General features: G+C 45.2%; 1 protein-coding gene and 1 pseudogene across 5 annotated transcripts in view; one reads left to right on the forward strand and one right to left on the reverse strand.

Annotated features, from left to right (window-relative positions):
• The first annotated feature begins 4,576 nt into the window (after positions 1-4,576).
• ZBTB17 (zinc finger and BTB domain containing 17) overlaps positions 4,577-21,417 on the forward strand; it is a 28,004-nt gene continuing 11,163 nt past the window's right edge. For 2 of the 5 annotated variants that reach the window (XM_011363498.2, XM_023532592.1), the window contains exons 1-2: positions 4,577-4,727; positions 5,782-5,868. Coding sequence is in view for 2 of the 5 variants with exons in the window: in XM_011363496.2 (XP_011361798.1) it covers positions 4,721-4,727 (7 nt within the window). In the remaining 3 variants the exon portion in view is untranslated. Of the gene's footprint in view, positions 4,728-5,781; positions 5,907-21,417 lie in introns of all 5 variants that reach the window. The other 3 variants (XM_011363496.2, XM_023532591.1, XM_023532589.1) reach the window with 2 other exon arrangements.
• Positions 20,771-20,887, reverse strand: LOC111742109 (annotated as a pseudogene).

Below are 21,417 nucleotides of genomic sequence, written 5' to 3' on the forward strand. Positions count from 1 at the left end.
TCTCAAATGCTCCTGAGGATTTTAAACTTTTGAACTTTAAAAAAAATATTTTTCAATTACAATTCAGTCAATATTATTTTATATTAGTTTCCTGCATAAAGCATAGTGGTTAGATATTTAGGTAGTTTACAAAGTGATTCTCCCTGATCAGTTTAGTACCCACTTGGTACTATACATAATTATTACAATGTTATTGACCATATTCCCTATGCTGTATTTTACACCACTGTGACTACTTTGTAACTACTAATTTACACTTCTTAATCCCTTCACCTTTTTCATCCAGGTTCCCAACCCCGCCCCCATATGGCAACCATTAGTTTGTTCTCTGTATCTATGAGTCTCTTCCTGTTTTTTTTTTTCATTTATTTTCTTTAGATTCCACATATAAGTGAGATCATATGGTATTTGTCTTTCTCTGTCTGACTTTTTCCACTCTAGAGGGTAGCATAATACCCTCCAGATCCATCCATGTTGTCACATACTTTTTTTTTAAATGCCAGTTTGTTTATTTATTTTTCATACTATATATACATATATTTTTAAAATATTTTTTTATTTTCCCCCTCCCTTCTGGTAACCTGTCACATAAACTTTTTGAACTTTTCAGTTATGCATCAATGCCTGGGGAGATATATAAATCCTGTAGATAACCCTCTGAAGAATTTAGGGAAGAATGTTCACCTGTCCACACCACTGGACATCTATGTTGATGTAAGAAACGTCCAAACCTGTAGAGAATTTTTATGAATTTATAAATTTATCTGAGCCAAACTGACAGCATATGCCGGGGAGCAAGATCTCAAATGCCCCATGGAATAACAGTTCTACGGCTTCTTTCATGCGTTTGATTAAGAAGAGTACAAGAAGGTGGGAGAAAGCAAGGCACGTTACAGGAGAGTTAAGAAGATTATGTGCTCTCCTGAGGCTGATTACCACTTATTTCAAAGATATGTTAACCCTGATGCACAGAAACAATGGACAAGATTTGCTTAAGGCAAAGATAAACCTTTTATTGAAAAGTTATATGCCTGGGGTGTGACTATCCACCCTGACCTGCACAGTTAGGAATTTATAATCAGATCAACCTATAAGGTTAATTCCCATAGAACTCCTTTTTTCATTCACATCCATTATCCAGACCACCCGACATCTCGATTACCGATTACTGCCTCAGACCAATCCAGAGGCTAAGAATACAGGACCGATCCTTCTCAAGGATGTACTTTTCACTATAAGAACGCTCGGCTTTTATTTCTTCTTCAGAACACTCTGGATATTGCCTAGTTGTGTTTCTGATTTGCAAATCCCTTCAATAAATCTTTGTCATTTATTTCTAGCCAAGCCTCTGGATTCAGTTTAACAGAAGATACAACTCAGGTACAATCAGATGGAAGAGATGCGTAGGGCAAGCAAGGTGCCTGGGAAGGGACAAGGAGCTTCCATGCTCTGTGAACTCCACTCTCTCCCAATCTGCACGTGTTCACCAATCCAGAAGCTCTCAGAACCCCGTTCTTTTGGGTTTTCATGAAGGCTTCATTACAGAGGCATGATTGATTAAATTATTGGCCTTTGTGATTGAGCTCGATCTCCAGCCCTTCTCTCCTCTCTGGAGGTTGGTGGTGGGTGGGACCGCAAGTTGCAACTCTAGAATCACTTGGTTGGGTCCCCTGCTCCCATTCTCAGGTGACCTAGGGGCAGTCCAAAAGTCACCTCATCAACATAACAAAAGATACCTTTCTGGTTCTCCTCACTTGGAGAGTCAAAGGGTGCCAGGAGCTCTGTGCTGGGAACCAGGACTAAGAGCAAATATGTACATTTACATGTTTTATAATATCACAAAATCGTAAGTATGGACTTCGAGATGGGGAGATAATCCTGGATTATCTGAGTGAGCACAAGCTAATCGTACTAGTCCTTAAAATAGGAGAATATTTCCTGGATGGGTTAGAAAGAGATATGACGATGGAAAAAGGCCAGAGACGTATGATGTGAGAAAGACTCAGTCTTCCATCGCTGGTGTTAAAAGATAAACTGAGGTCTACAAAAATTTTTTTAAGAGTTTATTTGAGCAAAAATCCATTTGAATTAGGCAGCATCCAATCTAGCAGATAGAAAGGAGTTCTGAGGAGCTGTACAAAATGAAAGACTTATCAGCAAAAGGGAGCAGGAACAAGGAAGTTATGCTAGGCGAAAAAGTAAGTTGGTTATTGCAAGGTTCCTCCCCTTTAGGGGATGGCAGGAGTCAAATAGGAAGTTTCACTGGATTTTGGATTTGGTGAGCCTGGGAACTCAGTCATTCGCATCCACCCAAACATACCCATTTTGATTCTTAAATGCCCCTCATTCTCATTCAGTGCACCTGAGCAGGCTGTCAATACAACCCAGATTACAATTATATTACAATTCAGAAACCCACAGGGTTAGCTCTGTTCAATATTTCGCTACATAAAGCCCTGTGGCTACAAGAGATAAGATACATTTTTTTAGAGTAGTCAGGAATGGCCCTGGTTCTCTGATCCTGTCTTGAGCTGAGAATTTAAACCCTACATATTTCTTTTTTGAAAGTCTTCAGTGCAATTCTAAATAGCCAGCCCATCCCCCAGCCCTTATAGTCCTCATTTCCACCACAATGGTCAAATGCAGCAACGGCTCCATTTACCAAAGCCTTGTTTTCATTAGGCACTTTCCCCAGGGCAGTAATATTTATGGTAATAACTTATTCAACTATTTTTTTCCCCTGCATGAACTAGACTAGATCTGTATCACCTTCAAATCCAACGCCCTGATTTCCGCCCTTGAGGGTCAGTGTCCTACAGAAACAGAAGCCTCGCTGAGCTTCCTCTTTAATTACATTTTTATTTTGAAATAATCGTAGGTTCATATGTAATTGTAAGAAACAATACAGAGTGTTTCCCCATATCCTTTACCCAGTTTCCCCCAGTGGTAAGTAACATCTTACAAAACTACAGCACAATATCACAACCAGGATATTTACGCTGATGCGGTCAAGACAGAACATTTCCATCACCCAAAGGATCCTTCATGCTTCTAGGCTTATTTTAAGCAGAAAGGGATCTAATGTAGAGAATTAAGTGTTTATAAAATTATTGGAGGGGCTGAAAGAACGGTCTCTAGATTGGCCTCTAGACCGGGCTCCCAGACACCATAGAACTCACCAATCAGGAGCTATGACTCATGCCACAATCAGGAAGATGGGGAAGCAAGAGGCCACCACTGGGATTCGTGCATTCAAGAACATATCACCACAGCAGGGCTCCATGGATCTAGATTTGGGACTAGAAGCTGGTTTCCAAGAACTAGAATGCTGAATTTGGCTGTCACCGTCTCACAGATCCTTCTGAACATTCATGAAACTGGAGACTGGCCACCATGCCCTGCTGCAAAACCCCCCCAACGATCTTACTTGCCAGCAGAAATGAGGCCAATGGCTACTTTCTCACTTATACCTTCTAAATCTTACGAGCTGGCAGAACCCATCTGTATCTGGGATTCTAACTGCAACTGAGTCTGGGAAATACAATTTTAACTTTTTAGATTCTGGAAGGGATGGGTGCTGAGTCCTGACCGACTATATCCGACACAGATGAACACAGAGTAGATTAGTATACTTAGGAAAGCAAGAGGGTTCCTATCAGATTTACTATTGTTTTCCTGCAAAGAAAAGGGTGAAGTCTACTGCTGGTGAGTTTTTTAGTTTCACTAGTCATTGCGAAGAGAGGACTAGTGAGTTGGCTAGGCTGACATTTGTGAAAGTCCCACTTAAGGCTAGCGGTCATGAATTTGTAGGGAAGTCTGTCCCATCGAGTACTTTCTCCAACTGTGCGTGGCTGTTTGGGTGCAGGCAAGAGAAAAGGAGTAGATTCATCTAAGGTTGGAACTCTTTACCAAATCCATGTGACAGAAAGACAAGGGCACAAAGGAGTTTCCGCTAGTGGCAAGAGTGTTGTTAAATTAAGGATCACGGGAAATAAACAGGATCAGAAGTGAAGAAAAGAGAAAGCTCATGATCTGTGAGGAAGCAGAGAGGTCAATGGCCTAAAGGTGCTGAAAGTTGGAAAGAGGCCACAGAGGGACTGCTGAAGTCTCCAGACACTTCCTGCAGATACTTGTTTCCAGGCATTGTCATTCACACCCAGGCTAATCCTGGATCTGCCCTAGGGAAAGGGGTAATGATTGGCTGGGAAGAGAGAAAAACATCTTTAGCTTTAAACCACTAGGGTCACATTTTTGCACCATCACTTGTAAGATGCGTGACAATGATCAATTAATTTCCCTTTTCTGAGCCTCCGTTTTCCCTTTCTCCAAAAGAGGGAGAATAATACTATGTTAAGGTGGGTGAGCTTTAATGAGATAATGCATGTAAAGCGCTTAACACAGTACCTGACACACAGTAAGTGCTGAACCGGTAGGAGCTGTTACTGTTATATCTGGAATAGAAAACCAAAGTAAATGTTACAATGAGAACAATTCCAAGCGCAGAAGTTAACGTAGAACTTCTGGGTAGCTAGGCGCATGCGCCTGTCCGCGGGCCTCAGGTAGCGTGGGCGCTGCGCATGCGGCGGAAGTTGCAGCCGGGAAGCCAGCGAGGTCGGTTCCGCCCGACTGTAACATGGCGGCGCCCTTTGTCTGCTCTGAAGTGCCGTCCCCGGCCTTCTCTCGGCCGTGATGCACCTCCCTCGGCGGTGGGGTCCGGGACATGGCAGGTGAGGGTCAGCAAGCGCCCGGGGCCGGGGGAGTCCCGGGAGCCGGGCGGAGGCGGCGGAGGATGGGGCGCGGCGGGACGCCGGAGACGGTTGTGTGGGGGAGGGGAGAGAAATGGAATGGGAAGGAAACCCGGACTGGGGGACCTGGGGGGCAGGAGGGCGCGGGGCAGCTGGGCGGGAGGCGGGGGCGCAGCGGGGGGAGCGGGCGGGGAGTGGGCGGGCGGACCGGATCTCCCGGCAAAGAAGCGAGAGTCACCTCTCCGGCTGGGTGACACCCCAGCTGGTTGCATCTCCGCCCACGCCTCTCGGCTGTCACCGCCCCATGACCCCGCGCGCCGCAGCGGGTGGGCGTTCTGTGGTTGGGAGGTGGCGGGGTCCCGGGGGCAGCTCACATCCGCTGGCCGGGGCGAGGGCACCCGCTGACCAGGGCCTAGGAGGTGCTGGCAGAGTAGGAGGCAGACGCTGCCCCTGTATACCCTTCTTTCATTCATTCATTAGTTCTACAGACGGTGGTTCAGCACCCGATAGGTTGTGAGGATAGAGCAAATGATCCAGACTGGCATAGTGGTTAAAAGTGTGAACTGTGGGGCCAGGCAGCCGGGCTTCTGGCTCTGTGCTTGCCAACTGTGTCCTGAAGCACCTTAGGTTCTCACTCTCAGAGATGAGAGTTAGACTAAAGAAGCAGGCTGTGGTCTGGTCCTCCCTGGCCTTTTAAACCTAGTCATGGCGTTTAAATTTTAGGTTAATGGGAAGCCATCTAAGAGTCAGATTTGTGGATTAGGAAGATCACTCTGGCTATGTGAAGAATGTATTAAAGAGAGTGGGTCTTAGAGACCAATTAAAAAAGGCTGCTAGAATAGTTCAGATGAGAAACGACGGTGGCCCCAATAGGCCAATAATGATCCAGTTTAACGTTTATGGAGCACTTGCTTTGTGCCAGGCTCAGTGCTCTGCATTTGCCTGTGTTTGATGGATGAATGAAAGGGCAGCTTTTAGGGAAGCACTCACCCTTTGGGTTCTCATCAGATTTTCCACTTGGGTGTCTTTGATTCAGGTAATGAGTGGGAGGAAGAGAGCCAAGCTGGAGTTTACGCAGACAAACTGTCAGAAAAGAGTAGCCTGGGCTACTTGGAAATCTGAGGTATGTCTGTAATACTCAAGGATGAAACAAACCAGGAGGTCAGTTTGTCCTTTTCAAGGCTCAACGTCATTCAAATTGCCCTTTCAAGATGACTTTTTCTTTAAAATTATACAAATGACAAAATCTTAGTTTGCGGGAAGATGTTGCTATTATTGTTGTTTTACCAATAAAGACCGGACCAAGTTAATCACTAGACAATGTTTACACCTTGTTTTAAATAACTACAATCTTAAAATGCTCCAGCAAAGCAATCCCAAAATATAGTGACTGAAACAGAACGGAAATTTATTCCTTATCCCTTAACAGTCTGGAAGTAGATCCAGAGCTGGTGGAGCAGCTCACTCTGTTTCATGAAGTCATCCAGAAACAGAGTTCCATGTGGCTCTCCTTGCTGCATCTCATGGTCTAAGCTGGCTGTTCCAGCTCCTGCCATCATGTATGTACTCCATAAGACAAAAAGGGAAAGAAAGAGTGGGGAGCACACACACATTCCTTTTAAGGTTCTAATGTTTAAAGATACATATTTTTGTAGACTGTGTACCCATACATAGGCATCTGTTATACAGCCAAAGAATGAATCATGACTGCCCCAGTGCTGGAAGGAAAGCTGGCTGAGAAAACCTGTTCAGGCCCCTGTGTGCCTAGATTGCTGACTGGGATTTGGTCCCAGCCTGAGGGGAAGTCTATTGCATTGGTGAAGGAGGGCTGGGCATGCTCCCAGGCAGGCTGATCTGGCTTTGGGTGGGTTTTTGTCGTTTGGTCCTAGGGAGTCCAGGCTTGCTCCTGTGTCCAGTCAGACACTGCTGAGTGCTAGGGATGTCGACATCAGTAAGGCTGGAACTCCTAGCCATATGGATAATCACAGTACAATGCAAGAAACACCATAGAGATCTGTTCAAAAGTCTGGTGCACAGAAGAATGACTGGCGTTGGAATGCTCTACTGAGGTGAAATTTAGAGTGACCATGTGTTGGCTCAATAACTGTGAAGGTCCCCTCAGGTGGAGGCAACGAGGACTCTGGTGTTGAGTGTGAATCCCCGCTTCCCTGGGTAGTGGCACTATGTCCTGAGGTCCAGTTCCTTCAACGTCGTGTCAGTTTCCTCATCTGTAAAACAGAGATAACACTATCTACCTCTTTGAATTGTTCTGAGGGTTTTGCAAGATTAAGCACATGTTTCACAAGGTCTGCTGGGCAAATGTTAGTTACCTCACACTGCAAGGTGCAGGGTGGTTCAAAGCCAGAGAGGCCAGTTAGGATTGCGATCAGGGAAGGCCTGAACCTGTGGAGAAGCCAGGTCACTGTCCTCCCTTGAAGCAGGAATTATCCGGGTCATGCATAGAGGATCAGGGACTGCTCTGTGCCCTCCCTGTTTTCCTTAGGGGTTCCATCAAGTTTTCTAACTAAAGTTGCCAACCTGTGGATTCTCAGAGACCACATTCTGAAAGGTCTCATGAAGGGTCTTTTGGGAAGCCTTGTCTGAGCCTTACCCAGCCCTGCAGTGCAGGTGAGTTTGGGGCCCCTCCCATGTGATTTCTTAGCATCCTGCACTGGTCTCTCAATGTAGTCTCACTTCATACTATAATCATAGGCTTCCTTGTCTGTCCCCCGGCTAGACCCCAAGCACCAGCACCAACCAGAGACAGAGTCTGGTTTCTCCTGGTGTTCCCACTGTGTAGCTCATTTCCTGGCACATAGCTGGTGCTCAGTAAACATGGTTGGATGGATAGATGATCAGTTTTGATTGGCTGAAGAGGAACTGGCAGTTGGGGCTGGAGACAACTCCAGTGTGATGTGGGATTGGCATGCTATTGATTGAAGAGGGAGGAGAACCTAGTGGTTTATTCGGTGTCTGGCAGAAACATGGGATGGAGGCCTGGAGAACTATGACCGAAACTATCAGAGTTTAGGTCAGAAGATAGTCTCTCTGTCTTTCTGTCTTTTTCCAGTAGAGCAGGGTCTCTCAACCTTGACGTTGTTGACATTTGGGGCCGGGTAAGTCTTCTTGTGGGCGGCAATCCCATGTACTTTGGCAGTTTTAGTAGCATCCCTGGCCTCTACCCGTAGATGCCAGTAGTACCCACCTACCTCTAGTTGTGACGAGCAAAAATGTCTCCAGACATTGCCTAAATCTCCTGGGGCAGAATCATTCCAAGCTAAGAACCCCTGCAATATAGGGTACTGGTTAGGAACATGAACTTCGGAGGCAGACGTACCTGGGCTCATACTTGTTCTTAAACTTACTGTACTTATACTATGTGCCTTTGGGCAAAGTACCTGACCTCCTTAAGCCTCGGTTTCTTCCGTTGTAAAACGGGAGGTAATAACACATAACCTTACTGGGTGGAATTATTGATGAGGTAATGCATATAGCATGCTCAGTCGAGTCCCTGGCTCCATAATTGGTAACTAACATTATTATGTGTTCATTAGGAGAAGACCCTTGAGAGAGCCAAGAAAGAAAGTGGGTAGAGTAGAGGAAAGTTTGGTGTAGGAACACATGCACGAGGTATAAAAATCAGAAGGCTCTAAAGAATGGAAAGTAAGTCACCCACCCACATCTGACCCAGTTTCCCTTCCAGGTAACTGTAAATGGTATCCGTGTGTCCTTCTAGAGCTGTTCTGGGCACGTGTATATGTCTGTACATATATCTAAGAGAGAGGAGAACCTGGTGGTTTATTTAGAGTCTGGCAGAAATATGGGATGGAGACATGGAGAACTATGACCTAAACTATCAGAGTTTAGGTCAGAAGATAGTTTTTTAAGAGTCAAATGCACATACACTGAGCCCTCCCATTTGAAGGCCAAAAGGGCAGCCTCTGTGGGCAGAACCTCAGGGTATTAGCATTTTGCCACGAGAAAGGCCAGGTGGCCCATTCTCTGGTGTCCTGGAATTCCCCGAAGGCTGATGGTGCTTGCATGGGTGTCACTGAAGTACTAAGCCATGCTGTCTGGCAGGGTGGCACATTGTCGGGTGATGGACACCCCAAAGGGAGGGACCCCAACTTTAGAGAAAACAAAAAACTCCAAGTACATTATGTGCGCAAAGCATATTGTCCTGGAGACCATAATCTACTTCTTTTGCTGGCCACGATTTTAAAATGATTGAAATACTACAGGTCAGGGAATACGCATGTTAGCACTGAGTGATTTCAGCATTTGATACAGATGTGTGTTGAGTGTCAGCGTAGGTACCTGGCACTCTCTAAGGTCCTCGTGGGTATCAATAGCTTAACAGTTCTAGGGCCAATTAAGGCCGACCTCAGTAATGTAATCACTGCTGATACACACCGAGAGCCAGGGCTTGCACTCCTGGATTCAGACCTGCTTGTTAGCAGTTGGAGAGAGAGAAGCTTTGAGCTTCAAAGGAAGGAAGCGGAGGGCATGGTTAGAATGAGAGTTGTTCACTCGTGTCTAAACGGCAGCGTGCAGCGGCTCAGAGGTGGCAATTCCAGCCGAGTGGGGACCAGGCCAGAAAGCAGGCTTGGTGGGTTCATTGTAACATCAAAGTCATACTCAGCTTCTGGTTTTTAAGACCTTTTAAAGGTCTGGCAGCAGAACCTGTTCCCTCTACCCCACCCTCACCACTTCCTATGCTGGAACTGATCATCTAAGCAGGCTTTCCTGTTTTGGGGGGCTGGCTCCACTGCCTGGTGGGAAGCTGCATCGCCCCAGCCCCGAGGCCAGGCTGGGGAAGCGCATGTCATTTCAGTAGCATCAGGGCTGAGTGAGCACCTGTCAGGGACTTTCCCATTTGACTGTAACTCAGCTGCCCAGGTTAATGCTTCGAAACGTTGTTTAAAGTCAGAAAGAACGTTGTAATTTGTGAAAAAATTTTTGTTAAATATTGAGCAGATACAAAAGAATATATACAGTGTAAAGAATATGGATGCAGGAACACCCATCCATATACCCATCACTCAATTTACAAAAAAAATGTTATACATTACCTTTAGGTGCCCCTCCCTGATCCTGTCCCAGCCCACCCCACCCCACCCCACCCCAGGTAATCACTGAATTTTTGCCTAATCATTCTCTTGCCTTTCTTTATAGTTTTTTAAAATCGTTTTTTATTTTTATTTTTATTTATCGTTTAACACATGTGTTTGTATCGTTAAACAGTGTATTGTTTAATTTTGTAGGTTTTTGAACTTAATATAATCATGTTTTTTTTTCCAGTGACAAATTTTTTGCTTAACATTTGTTCTTGAGATTAATCCATGTTGCGTATAGTTGTATTTCATTTTCATTGATGAATAATGTTCCACTGTATGAAAATGTATTGATCCTTTCTATTGCTGATGGACATTTGGTTACTTTCCAGTATTTTGCCAAGACACAGTGCTGCTGTGAATGTGTGTGAGACACACATAACCACTCTAGGGTACATCCCAGGAGGGAAACTGAGTCACAGGCTGTGTGCATCTTCAGCTTGACCAAATAATACCAAACTGCTTCCAAAGTGGTTTCCCCAGTTTACAGTTCAACTTAGGATTCTGTTTGCTTCACATCTTCTCAACAATGGTGTTGAGAATTTAACATTTTTACTAATCTGATAGGGAGTTCAGTGGTATCTCATGTGATTTTGATTTGCATTTCCCTGATTAGTGGGTTGAGCATCTTTTAACATACTTATTGATCATTCAGGCTTCAGCTTCTGTGAAACAACTGCTTAAATGTTTTGCTCATTTTTCTGTTGGGTTGTTTGTTTTTTTATTACATAGAGACTTTTTTCTTTTAGATACTAATCCTTTGTCAGTTATGTGTGTTGTAACTATCCGCTTCCCGTTTGTGGCTTGTCTTTTCACTGTAGGTTTTTTTAAATAAGAAGAAATTTTGAATTTTAATGTCATTTATCAGTTTTTTAATTTTATGGTTAGCACTTTGTTTCTTTTTAAAGAACTTCTTCTCTACTTGAAGTTTATAAAGATATTCCTCTATATATTGTCTTCTAAACATTTTGTGATTTTTTTTTACCTTTTATATTAAGGTCCTTAGTCCATTTAAAATTATTTTTGTGTATGGTGCGGGATAAGGAACTGGTTTCTTTTTTCTTTTTTTCTTGAAAAAATACATCCCTTTCATGTGGTTCTGTAACATCAACAGTAGCCATTATCATATATCCTGTCCACAGATGTGTGGGTCTGTTTCTGGGCTCTTTACTATTCTCTATCTCTGTGCCAATCTCACACTGACTTAATGCCTGAGCTTCTATGTAACAAGTCTGGGTATCTGGTGAGGCCTTGGCCTTTGCTCTTACATCTTCATTTTAGGTTGTGCTTATCAAATTCCGTAAAAATTGTCGGGATTTTTTATTAGAATTGTTTTGAATGTATCACATGTCGATTTGGATAGAGTTGACATTTTTACAATGTTAAGTCTTCCAATCTGTGGACATAGTTTATCTCTCAATTTGTATTCCCCATCAAAGTCGAACCTTAGTTGTCATTGTCTTTTTTTTTTTTTCAGTCATTGTCTTTATACTCTACTCTCAAAAGACCTTGGTACACTTTAATTTCTGTCATTTGACTTTTATTAAAAGTCCTTCTTGACTTTTATTCTACAGATGTGCATTTTATTTTTTTAAATTTTATAAGACATCAGTAGTTCAGTATTTGTTTAGATTTACTTATTATTTACTACTTTACTTGTTCCTCATTTCTTCTTGCATTTAATACCTTTATTCTGGGATCACTTTTTATCTTCCTGAAGAATATCTTCTACAAATGTGAATTTGGGCTGTTGTCTGTTGGGGTGCCAGCTAATGGTTGCAAATTCTCGAGGTGGGTGGGCGGGGGGGATTTTACTGTTCTTTATTTGGCACCAAGATTTGACCTTGGCAGTTTTCAATGCAGTCTTCTTTCCATTTTGGGCCCCATCTTTATTCTGGAAGGCACTCCCCTGAGACCTCCCTCCTGGGCCAGGGGCAGAGGCAGGAAACCCAAGCCTGCTCAGGTCTGCAGATGCCCTGGAGACACAGCCTCGGAGCTCCACCTGCTCTCTGGATCTCAGCCTTTGCTTAAGTGTGTTTTGACGTCTCAGGATTCTTTACTCACTTGCCAGTTCTTTGATTTGTTTTAAAAGATGACTTACAATTTTTCTTCAGCGTTTGTAGCTCTTTGCAACGAGAATCGGCCGGGTTACCTGGCCCAAGTAATTCAGATATTGCAGAGCTTTAATTTTGTGTTTTATCTGGCAGCAGCAAACTCCGAAGATTAGAACTAAGACTTAGTGATGTTCACTTCTGACTTTTATGAGATGTTTTGTAGCACTCATTAGTATAAGGAAAGGGCGTTGGTCAGTGCCGATTACTGACAGAATTTGCCATTTAGGGACAGACTAAGGCTCCATTGGGCCTAGTATTCTGTGTCTGTCTGAGGAAATATTGTCTTTGGCTGAAGTGGAAAGAGCACACATTTTAGAGTATAATGGATTTGGCCTTGAACTGGGCGTGTAGTGAGACTTAGATCATGTGACATCATCTCAAAGCCTTGATTTGCTCATCTGCACAATGGCGGGCGGTCACATTAATCCCCTTCTCTCAGGATATTGTGGGTATCGATGAGGTAGCCTGTGTGTAGTGAAACACTTGGCAGGCGGGTTGTCACAGCAGCTGTTTCAGTCATTCCCTTCAGGCCTCTGTCGGTGGTGGTCTCCGTGCGTCACCGCCCTTTAGAAACAGTGGGCCCGCCATTTCTCTTGCCAGTAACCTCCCGAGTGTTTAGCACGGTAGAGCTTGTTATTAGCAAGGCTGGATTTTCTCTGGGCACAGTCCTTTACCAGGACTGCCGGTTTCCTTATAGCTGCTGAAATACCCCATCAGATTGGGAGATCGTAGCATCTGCACTGCAGGCTCCGTGATCAGCTACTCAAATCCAAGAATCTTTACCCAGCCAATGAAGGCATCAGAAGCGTGCGTCAGTGTTAGCAGGCTGCCGTCCACGGCTCTATGCGCCCACTCACCGGGACGTGCCTGGCCCACGGCGGGAACTGGAAGTCATTTCCGTTTCTACCAGTCTGAAACTGGAAGTGGTTTCTTGTGCTTTTTTATATTTCTCTATTAGTGAGGTCGGACATCTTTCTTTTTCTGTATAGATTATATCAGACTCTTGTATTTCTTCTTTTGTGAATTGCCCGTTCATTTCTTTGACTCCTTTTTCTGTTGAGAGACCTTTTGTTGTTGATGAATTTTTATAACAGATTTATTAAGATATTCACTTATACAATTCACCCATTTAAAATGTACAATTCTGGCTTTTAGTATATTCAGAATTGTGCAACCATCACCATATCTAATTTCAGAACATTTTCATTCTGCCAAAAGGAAATGCACCACCCATTAAGCAGTCACTCTCCATTTACCTCTCTCCCCCGCAGCCCTAGGCAGGCACGTCTGTCATTACGGTTTTGCCTATTCTGGGCATTTCGCATTAATGGAATTGTGCAACCTGTAGTCTTTTGTGATTGGCGTCTTTCACGTAGCATCATCTTTTCATGTTGTGGCAAGTTATCAGACTTTTTTATTGTCAAATAATATTCCATCGTGTGGACATACCACATTTTATGTATCCATTCATCAGTTGATGGACATTTGGGTTGTTTCCATCTTTTGACTATTATGAATAACGCTGCTGCGAACTTTTGTCTGCAAGCTTCTGTGTGGACATGCTCACTCATTGTTGATTAATTTTTTAGAGCCTTTCGTATATCAGGATTATTAACCCTTATTTACCACATAGGCTGTAAATATTTTCTCCAGTTTATATTTGCATTTGGGAAGTTGAGAAGATATAGGTAGTAGGAATGAAACACAACATTGAGATTTCTGACCTACCTTTTATACCCCTAAGAATTAAGTTTGTGTACTCACCCTCCCCCACTGTGGCCCTCTTAAGTGGCACCTTGGGATTGGCCTGTGTGCATTACAGAGCAGCCGTGGTGTTGCAGGTGCACGCTCACTCGCTCTCTGTCTCTCTGTCTCTCTCTCTGTCTCTCTCTCTCTCTGGCTTTCTCTCTGTCTCTCTGTCTCTCTCTGTCTCTCTCTGTCTCTCTCTCTCTCTCTCTGTCTCTCTCTCTGTCTCTCTCTCTCAGGCTGCCTGCCTTAGGAACTGGAACGAGGCAGCACTTGGCGGTTTCCAAGTTTCTCTCTGAGGCTCACTTCAAAGCGGCTGGCTGAAAAACCGCCAGGGTTGCAAGTCATCCGTTAAAAAGGCATTCAGCAGCTTTGCTGATTCATCGCTGCTGTAGGTGGAGGGGATTCGAGGGCCGGGCGCAGCAGCACTGTTTCTTCAAGAGTGAGATGGGGCCCCAGCCTCTTCTAACCCCTCAGGGCTGCTGACCAAAACCTGCCTTCCAGAGCAGCGCTCAGCCCCTGAATTTAGGAGGCCAACAGTTTTAAAACGTCATTGGAAGTTGAGACACTGAATACTTGACTAGTCTTTATTCAGCTGTAAAGTAAATTTTTGAGATCCTCAAAATATTCCTCTGAAATTCCCTCTTATACTCATTTAGTTTTTCCCAGTTAAGTTTTACAAAGTATTAACTTCAGTTTAATCCTGCTTGGAATATAGTTCGATGTTGGCTTATATCATTTATATACTTTCACATATAGTTCATAGTTGTTTATGCCCTTTTTAATGCATGCTCATAGTTGGAAATCTTAAGATTTACAATTAAGATTTCCGGTACGGGGAAAGTTGTGAATGAAAAAAAACATCTGCTAAATACTAAGTAAATATCTCATTTTTATTGTCACTCAAACACAGCATGTTATACTTCCAGTGCATGCATTTGTAATCGGGCAGTCTTAATGAAATCAGAAGGGACTTTAGCAGTCACTAATCCCTGTGAGGAAACAAACTCAGAAACAGTCAAGGTGAAAAGTAAGTGCTACAATGAAGTCTAAATATATCCACCCCCAAACAATGGGTATTCAGCCTAAATGTTTCTTTTGCCCTGAATTGTTGATCTCAATCAGTATCATGCACAACTAATCCTTCCTTTGGAATCGCCCTGTGTTCTATCTTCTTCCTCAGTGAAAGCCTCACCCTCAGGCTCCTCCAGAATCATCCTGTTCTTGGCCATCAGCTCTGAAGCCCCCTCTGCCTTGTCCTGTGGTTACTGTTGAGTGGAGTAGAGTAAACATTGCAGTTTGCATGGCCTTTTGGTGTTTTTTTCAGGTTGAAACTTCATCTGTGCTGGGTGCCTGGATGACTGATGACATTTTTACATCCACTTTTCGAAGCTAGGGCAAGGATTAGAGCATTAGGTTCCCGTTTTCTTCGATAAATATTATCACTATTGCTGGCCTTGGTCGATATGTAATAATAAGAATGATGATGGCCAACAGCAACTTTATGAAGTTGAAACTTTATTACCATCCCCATTTTACAGATAGGAAATTGGGGTGCCAAGATTTAAGTGCTCTTGCCCGAGGTACTTAACTAGTTTGGCTTGATTCCAAGACGGGAGTTTTAACTGGGCCCAGGGAGTCAGTAAACTCCCCGAAGTCGCTTGCAGAGCCGTGTGTGTGTGTGTGTGTGTGTGTGTGTGTGTGTGTGTGTGTGTGTGAGACTGTCCCTGAGGAGGTCTTCAGGGCCATCACAGTGTCGGAGGGTTCATCTCTGTCTGAAAAAGGCTACCAATTGCTCTTCTAGGGGATTTTTAGTTTTGTCCCCTTAAGGAATTTTTGCTCATGAAGTTTTCTCAAGTGACACATTCTTTGTGGAAATTACCATAATTTTCCATTCCTCTTATGAGTTTCTTTTCCCCTGTTGAGAAGTTTTTAGTCACCAAGTCTTGTAGAAAATGTCTTAACGGTTTATGGTAAATGGAACAAAGGAGCTCTAACTTTGTGGACATTTCTTTTCCTCTCTTCTTTCTTTCCTCCTTCCTTCCTTTTTTACTTTCTCAGTTTTAATTTTTGAATAAGTAATATTTACAAATGGTAAAACAAAAAGTACAGGAAGGATATGCAGCGAATAGTGTAACTCCTTTCCCCCCTTACCCGTGTCTCATACATCCCACCGGAGCTGTGGATGTTTCTTTTAAATGTGAGTAAATGTGAGTAAGAGGTAGGAATTCCCAGCCTGGGTTTATGGTTTTGGACAAACAGCATGGCCCAGATTCCCCTAGAAAGGATCCAGTTCTAACTGTTAAGGGACTTTGAGTCACTCCAAGAAGTATTCAAGATTGTCAAAGGATGTTATAATATTTCGTGGGAGGGCCACTTGCACAGGCTGCTCAGAAAGATCCATGTAAGTGTGTGTTGGATCCTGGGCACTAGTGAGACCCTCCCAGTGCCAGTTGCAGGTGATATTGTCCCATGTTTCACATCCCAAGGGTCCAGTGCTGTTGGACTTCTTGACTTGGTTTTTGCTTCTGATCTCCCCTTTTCAGTCTGTCCTGTGTACTAATGCAGCCAGAGTGACCTTCAGCCTAGCCATGGCCTTCTCTTGCTTAAACCCCTGGCATGGCTCCCGACTGCCGATGATGAACGCTAAGGCCTGGTATGGCGAGCTTGGTCCTACGTGCCTGGCTCTAGCCTGTCCATTTTCCCCACTCACTTGTTCCCTTGTGATGCTGAGGGGTGCTGCTCCCCTCCACCTTGTCCCCCATTCGTGTACACCGTTCTTTGTCATGTACCCATACCATTGCTTTTGCTGCCCTCTGCCTGAACATCCTTCTCGCTTTTGGTCATGTGTCATTTTAGATGTGGCTAGGTACCATATGCTCCCCGGGGCACCCTTTCAGTACTCATCAGAGGGTAGTGAAAGAGTCTGGGTCTTTTTCCTCTGATGGAAGGTCCGTGAGGGTAGGTGCTCAGATAGGCCTGGCCTTAGGCCCATGGAGCTGCCAGCCGCCCACAAGGCACCTGCACTAGGTAGTGCTCTGCAGTTGACTTTGACATACATGTCCGCTCTACTACCCCCCAGCCCACCAAATACAGAGGTTAGACCCCTGGATCCATCCATGTTTAACTCCAGTGGGCAATTCTTCTCAGGCTTTATGCCCTAAGTAGTACAGTAGCAAAGGCCTGACGGCAGAAGTGTGAAGCCAGATGGGAACAAAACCTGTGCACTTTTTGGTTTCGCTGGACCAGGCGGTGGCTCCTTTGGTCTCCACCGGCTGCCTTCCCAAGGCCGTGACCTGCTGCCTTGTGGGAAAGGCACCGTGCACTCTACTGGGGTAACCTGCTTTGTTCTGTTTTAATGAATTCATTTTTTTTTCTTTTTGTTTGACTACGATCAGTCAGTGGCTTGTGTTAGAGAAGTAATATCCTATACCATTTTTGCCAGTATTTGTGCAGTGCTTCCTGGAATGTGTCTTCTTTAATCCTCACAATCATCACACATGGGGTGGTTTTTCTAGTTATTGGGTGAGCAGTCTAGAACTCATAGAAGCTTGCCTGATTCAAGTGCATGTTCTTCGGTTCTGAGTACGTCGGTCTTGTCTCTTTTTATCCAGTGTTCACGCCCATGGAGATCCCATTCCATCCGTGGCTTTAACCACCATCTCTGCTGCAGACATCTCAGTTGTCATTGGCCAAAACAGAACTCTTCTTTCCCCCCAACTAAATCTCTGCCCCCACCATCATTCCCCACGATCCATACCTACTTGATCACAAGCTAATGACGGTGGCTCTGCCAGAACGTACCCCTCATCCGACGCCTTTCCCGCCCCCCCTTGGTGGAGGCCACCTCCGTCTCTGGCTTCTCTGCTGGTGCTGCTGTGTCCCCTCCTGTCCCCTCGCAGTCACGCTCTTGCTCTCAACTCTCCTAGGACGTCCCAGTGCACTTAGAAGAAGCTCCAGAGTCTAACTTGCCTCTGGGACCCTGAGTGACCTCAGCCTCTGCTGCTGCCACCCTCAGCGACCCTCATCTCCCCACCCGCTTCCTCCTCTCCAGGCACACCGGCCCCTTGGCCAAGGTCACTCCTGCCTCGGGGCCTTCGTATTTGCTCTCCCTTGTGTCCGTCATGGTCCCTGGGCTCACAGTGGCATGGCTCGCTCTTGCACTTCACTCAGGTCTTTGCTTAAATGTCACCTCAGAGAGGTGTCCTCCTTGACCTTTTTCTTAACGATTAAATAGACTCTGTGCCTGTCTCCTCAGCTTGCTTTTAGTTTCCTTCACAGCATTTAATACGTGATGTTATATATTATATCCGTTTATCACCTGTCTGCCCCATTGGCTCAGAGCTCTAATTCAGTACCCAAGACAGGCACAGAATAAGCATTCACTAAATGCTTGTGAAATTCTTGTTTTTCTGTTTCCTAACTTGTGGGCTGAGGACCCCTAGAGGGGAGAGCAGTAATTACAAATAGTCGTGCCGCTGTGTCACACTACAGATTTCCCCTGCTGGGGGAGATTTCTCATCCAAGTACATGGAATTGTTTCTCAAATGCATGTGGATGCTGTTGCAATTAGTAGATTTAAATTCACTTTTCATAGTGGTTTTTTGTCTATTATGTTCTCAGTACCAAAAGTACAATTATTTCTTAAGGGTCCAGAGTATTTTGATCTTGAGTTAGTTATACTTGAAAAGGCCAAGGATCACCGCTCTCTCCCAGGCCTGTTCTCCAACTTTATTTGTAACAGTTTGAGAGCAAGATCCTGGGGCAGGCACCATAAACAGCTGGAAGGAAGAGGTAAGAAGCAGTCCCACCCCAGCAGTGAGTTTATTAAAGTTGGTGGAGCAGACGAGGCAGCCGCCCCGCGTCATCTCGGGCTGTGTCCGCGTGCCGCCACCGCGGGGAGTGTGGTGGTAGGGTTTGGGAGATGTCGGGAGAATGATCAGACCCTGCAGAAGTTCCCACGTGTTCCCGATTTTGTCTTTTGGATAGCATGGCCCTTAATTGACCCCGTGTCAAGCTTCAGGAGTCCCCAGAGCAAGTATTGGCATCATGGATTCGAAGCTGGCATGGGCGTGCTGGGATGCAGGACAGCATTTTCTGCAGGGCCAGCCAGACTTCCCGCTCAGCCACATTCCTAGAGTAGTGGGGTCCTTCGGGGGTCAGGGAAGGGGATGCTCGCCCCTCTTCAGAAGTGTGGTTAAACCTTAGAGATAGTAGGAGTTGTATAGTTTGAAACGCAAAGTCAGTATGACAATTTAATTTTCTATATAGCTATTATTTTAGGGCTTAAAAAATTTTTTTATAGCACAAACTTCAGCAAAGAAAATACTACTGAATCCTGGCTGGTGGGATTATATAGGGGGTAGCAGTGACTTTCAGGGTGGGGGCTGCTATCCAGTAGAAGATGAAGTATCAGAATTTGGGGCCAGTTGGGAAGTGCTATGTCAGGTTTGTATGTTTATCTAAAAGGGAAATTGATTGTAAAAGTTTGAGAAACACAAGCTTAATAGAAGAGCTACGTTTTCTGGAGGAGGAAAGTGTGGAAGGGCTGGTTTTGTTGATATTTGTCTCTGCCACATTGCACCGAAAAGGGGGTGGTGGCGTTGGGTGGGTAGGTTTCGTGCTTGCAAGGCTGACTTGCTGTGAACTTCCATTTCCTTGGCCTGAGCTTATGTGTGCTAAGCTATATACAAGACCCACCTGTATTTCTAGAAAATCAGGAACCGTGAGCAACTGGGAACCAAATGGTGATGCCTCTCACCTGCTTCAGTTTCCTCACGGCCCCTGGACTCGAGATGTCTGTGTCAAGTCCAGGCCTGCAGCCGGGCGCAGCCTGTTCTGGGGACCATGAAGCCAGGGAACAACTGACTTACCACGAGGAGCCCCTGATCTTGTTTGTGGTGAGCCAGTTGTTCCCGGCTTCATGGCTTCCCTCTGCGTGCCAGTTGGGAAACTGCCTGTAGTTTAGCACTTGCTAGTAACCTGGGTAATAGTTCATGTCTGACAAGTGCCCATTGGACTCAGATGGAGCGATGCTCTGTAGACCCACTTAGAGGTCTTGGCAGGCGCTGCAGCCTTCACTTGGGACACCCTTGGGGCTTAACAGAACAGTAGCTCAGTATAAAGTGCTTCCCCAACAGAGAGAGTCGCTCCGAATGGTTCCTGCGCAGCACCCTTCCCTTCACTCTCTCCCTCTCAGAATGTTAATCGGGCTCTGGGATTTTTCCAGATTGCATTTAGAAGGAGGAATAATGGGTTATGATTATAACTTCTTAACAAGGTCAAGTCACCCAATAGTTAATGAGTGTACCCGAGGCGCCCGACATAAACAGTTATGTAGAAACCGTCTGACATGGTCTTTGGCCTAGAAAACGCTGTATTCTGCATCTCCGCTTCCGGTAACAGTGTGTTGAGTGCTCGCCATGCGCCAGGCCCTCTGCCTACGTTACCTAACTTAATCCTGTAACGAATGAGAACAGTCGTCTCATTGGCCCTGTTTGGCCAGAGGAGAAGCTTTGCTGCAGATGACCTGCTAGTATGGGAGATGGCGGAACCTGGGTTCAGGTCCTACCTGGCCCAACCCCAGAGGTTCTGCTGCCTCCATGGTGCCAAACGGCATCTCAATTCCCTAAGTCTTGGAGGCAGCAGTGAGGAGCTTGTTGCCCAGAGTAGCGTGTTCTTAGTTTCTGGGTGATCGGACTGTGCTGTGCGCCTGGTGCCACATCACTTGGTGTGTTGAAGAGACTCCGCACGTGCCATTTCCTTGTCACCAGTTGGGATCTGGGATTCAGGTTTTGCTGAACTGAGCATGACTCAAGGAGAACGAACCCTTTCTTATGTCAGCAGTCTGTTTACGGATGTTTTGGAACTGAAGGACAAACAAGATGGCCAGCCTCCCTGAACCCCACTCCCGTGAGCCTTTGTGGCTCATTCAGCTCCACTGAAACGGGAGGCCTGGGCCCCACTCACGCAGCCTGGCTGCACGATCGATTGAGTGTGGCACCTGCACCTCACTCTTTTCTTATTAAGAGTTGTTATTTTTTTTTTTTTACACCTACAGCACCTGGTCTTCCTAGGTGGTCTCCCATCCAAGTACTAACCAGGCCCGACCCTGCTTAGCTTCCGAGATCAGATGAGATCGGCAGTTCAGGGTGGCATGGCCGTAGACCTTATTAAGAATTTAGTTAAATTTTGAGAAATGTTCCCATACAAAAGTGTATGAAGTGTATATGTTTAGTTTAAATAACAAATCTAGGCGTATCCAAGTCAAGAAATAGAACATGGCCAGTGTCCTGGGTGCCCTTCCTCCCTCCCAGAGGAAACCATTATCCTGAATTGTTTTGTTAATCATTCCCTTTTGTTTATAGTTTTACCATTTGTACTGGTTATTTCTTGCTGTCAGCAAACCCCCTCAAAACTTAGCAGCTCAAACCCTCATCAGTTTATTTCTCTTGGTTTTGTGGGGTGACCGGGCAGGGTTTTTTGTTCCGTGAGGTGTCGAGGTCATTCGTGTGATAGCGTTCGTCTGGTAGCGGGACTGGAAAGTGTCTCATACCAGAGCCTTGGTGCCGTCAGCAGGGGCATCTTGGTTCTTCATCACGTGGCCTCTGCACGTTGGTGTCTCCTCCAGGGCCCCTCCGTATGTCCTCTCCAATAGGAGAGCCTGGATGTCCTTACAGTGGGGCAGCTGGATTCCAA

Source organism: Pteropus vampyrus, unplaced genomic scaffold (assembly GCF_000151845.1).
Source record: "Pteropus vampyrus isolate Shadow unplaced genomic scaffold, Pvam_2.0 Scaffold86, whole genome shotgun sequence".
NCBI lineage: Eukaryota > Metazoa > Chordata > Mammalia > Chiroptera > Pteropodidae > Pteropus > Pteropus vampyrus.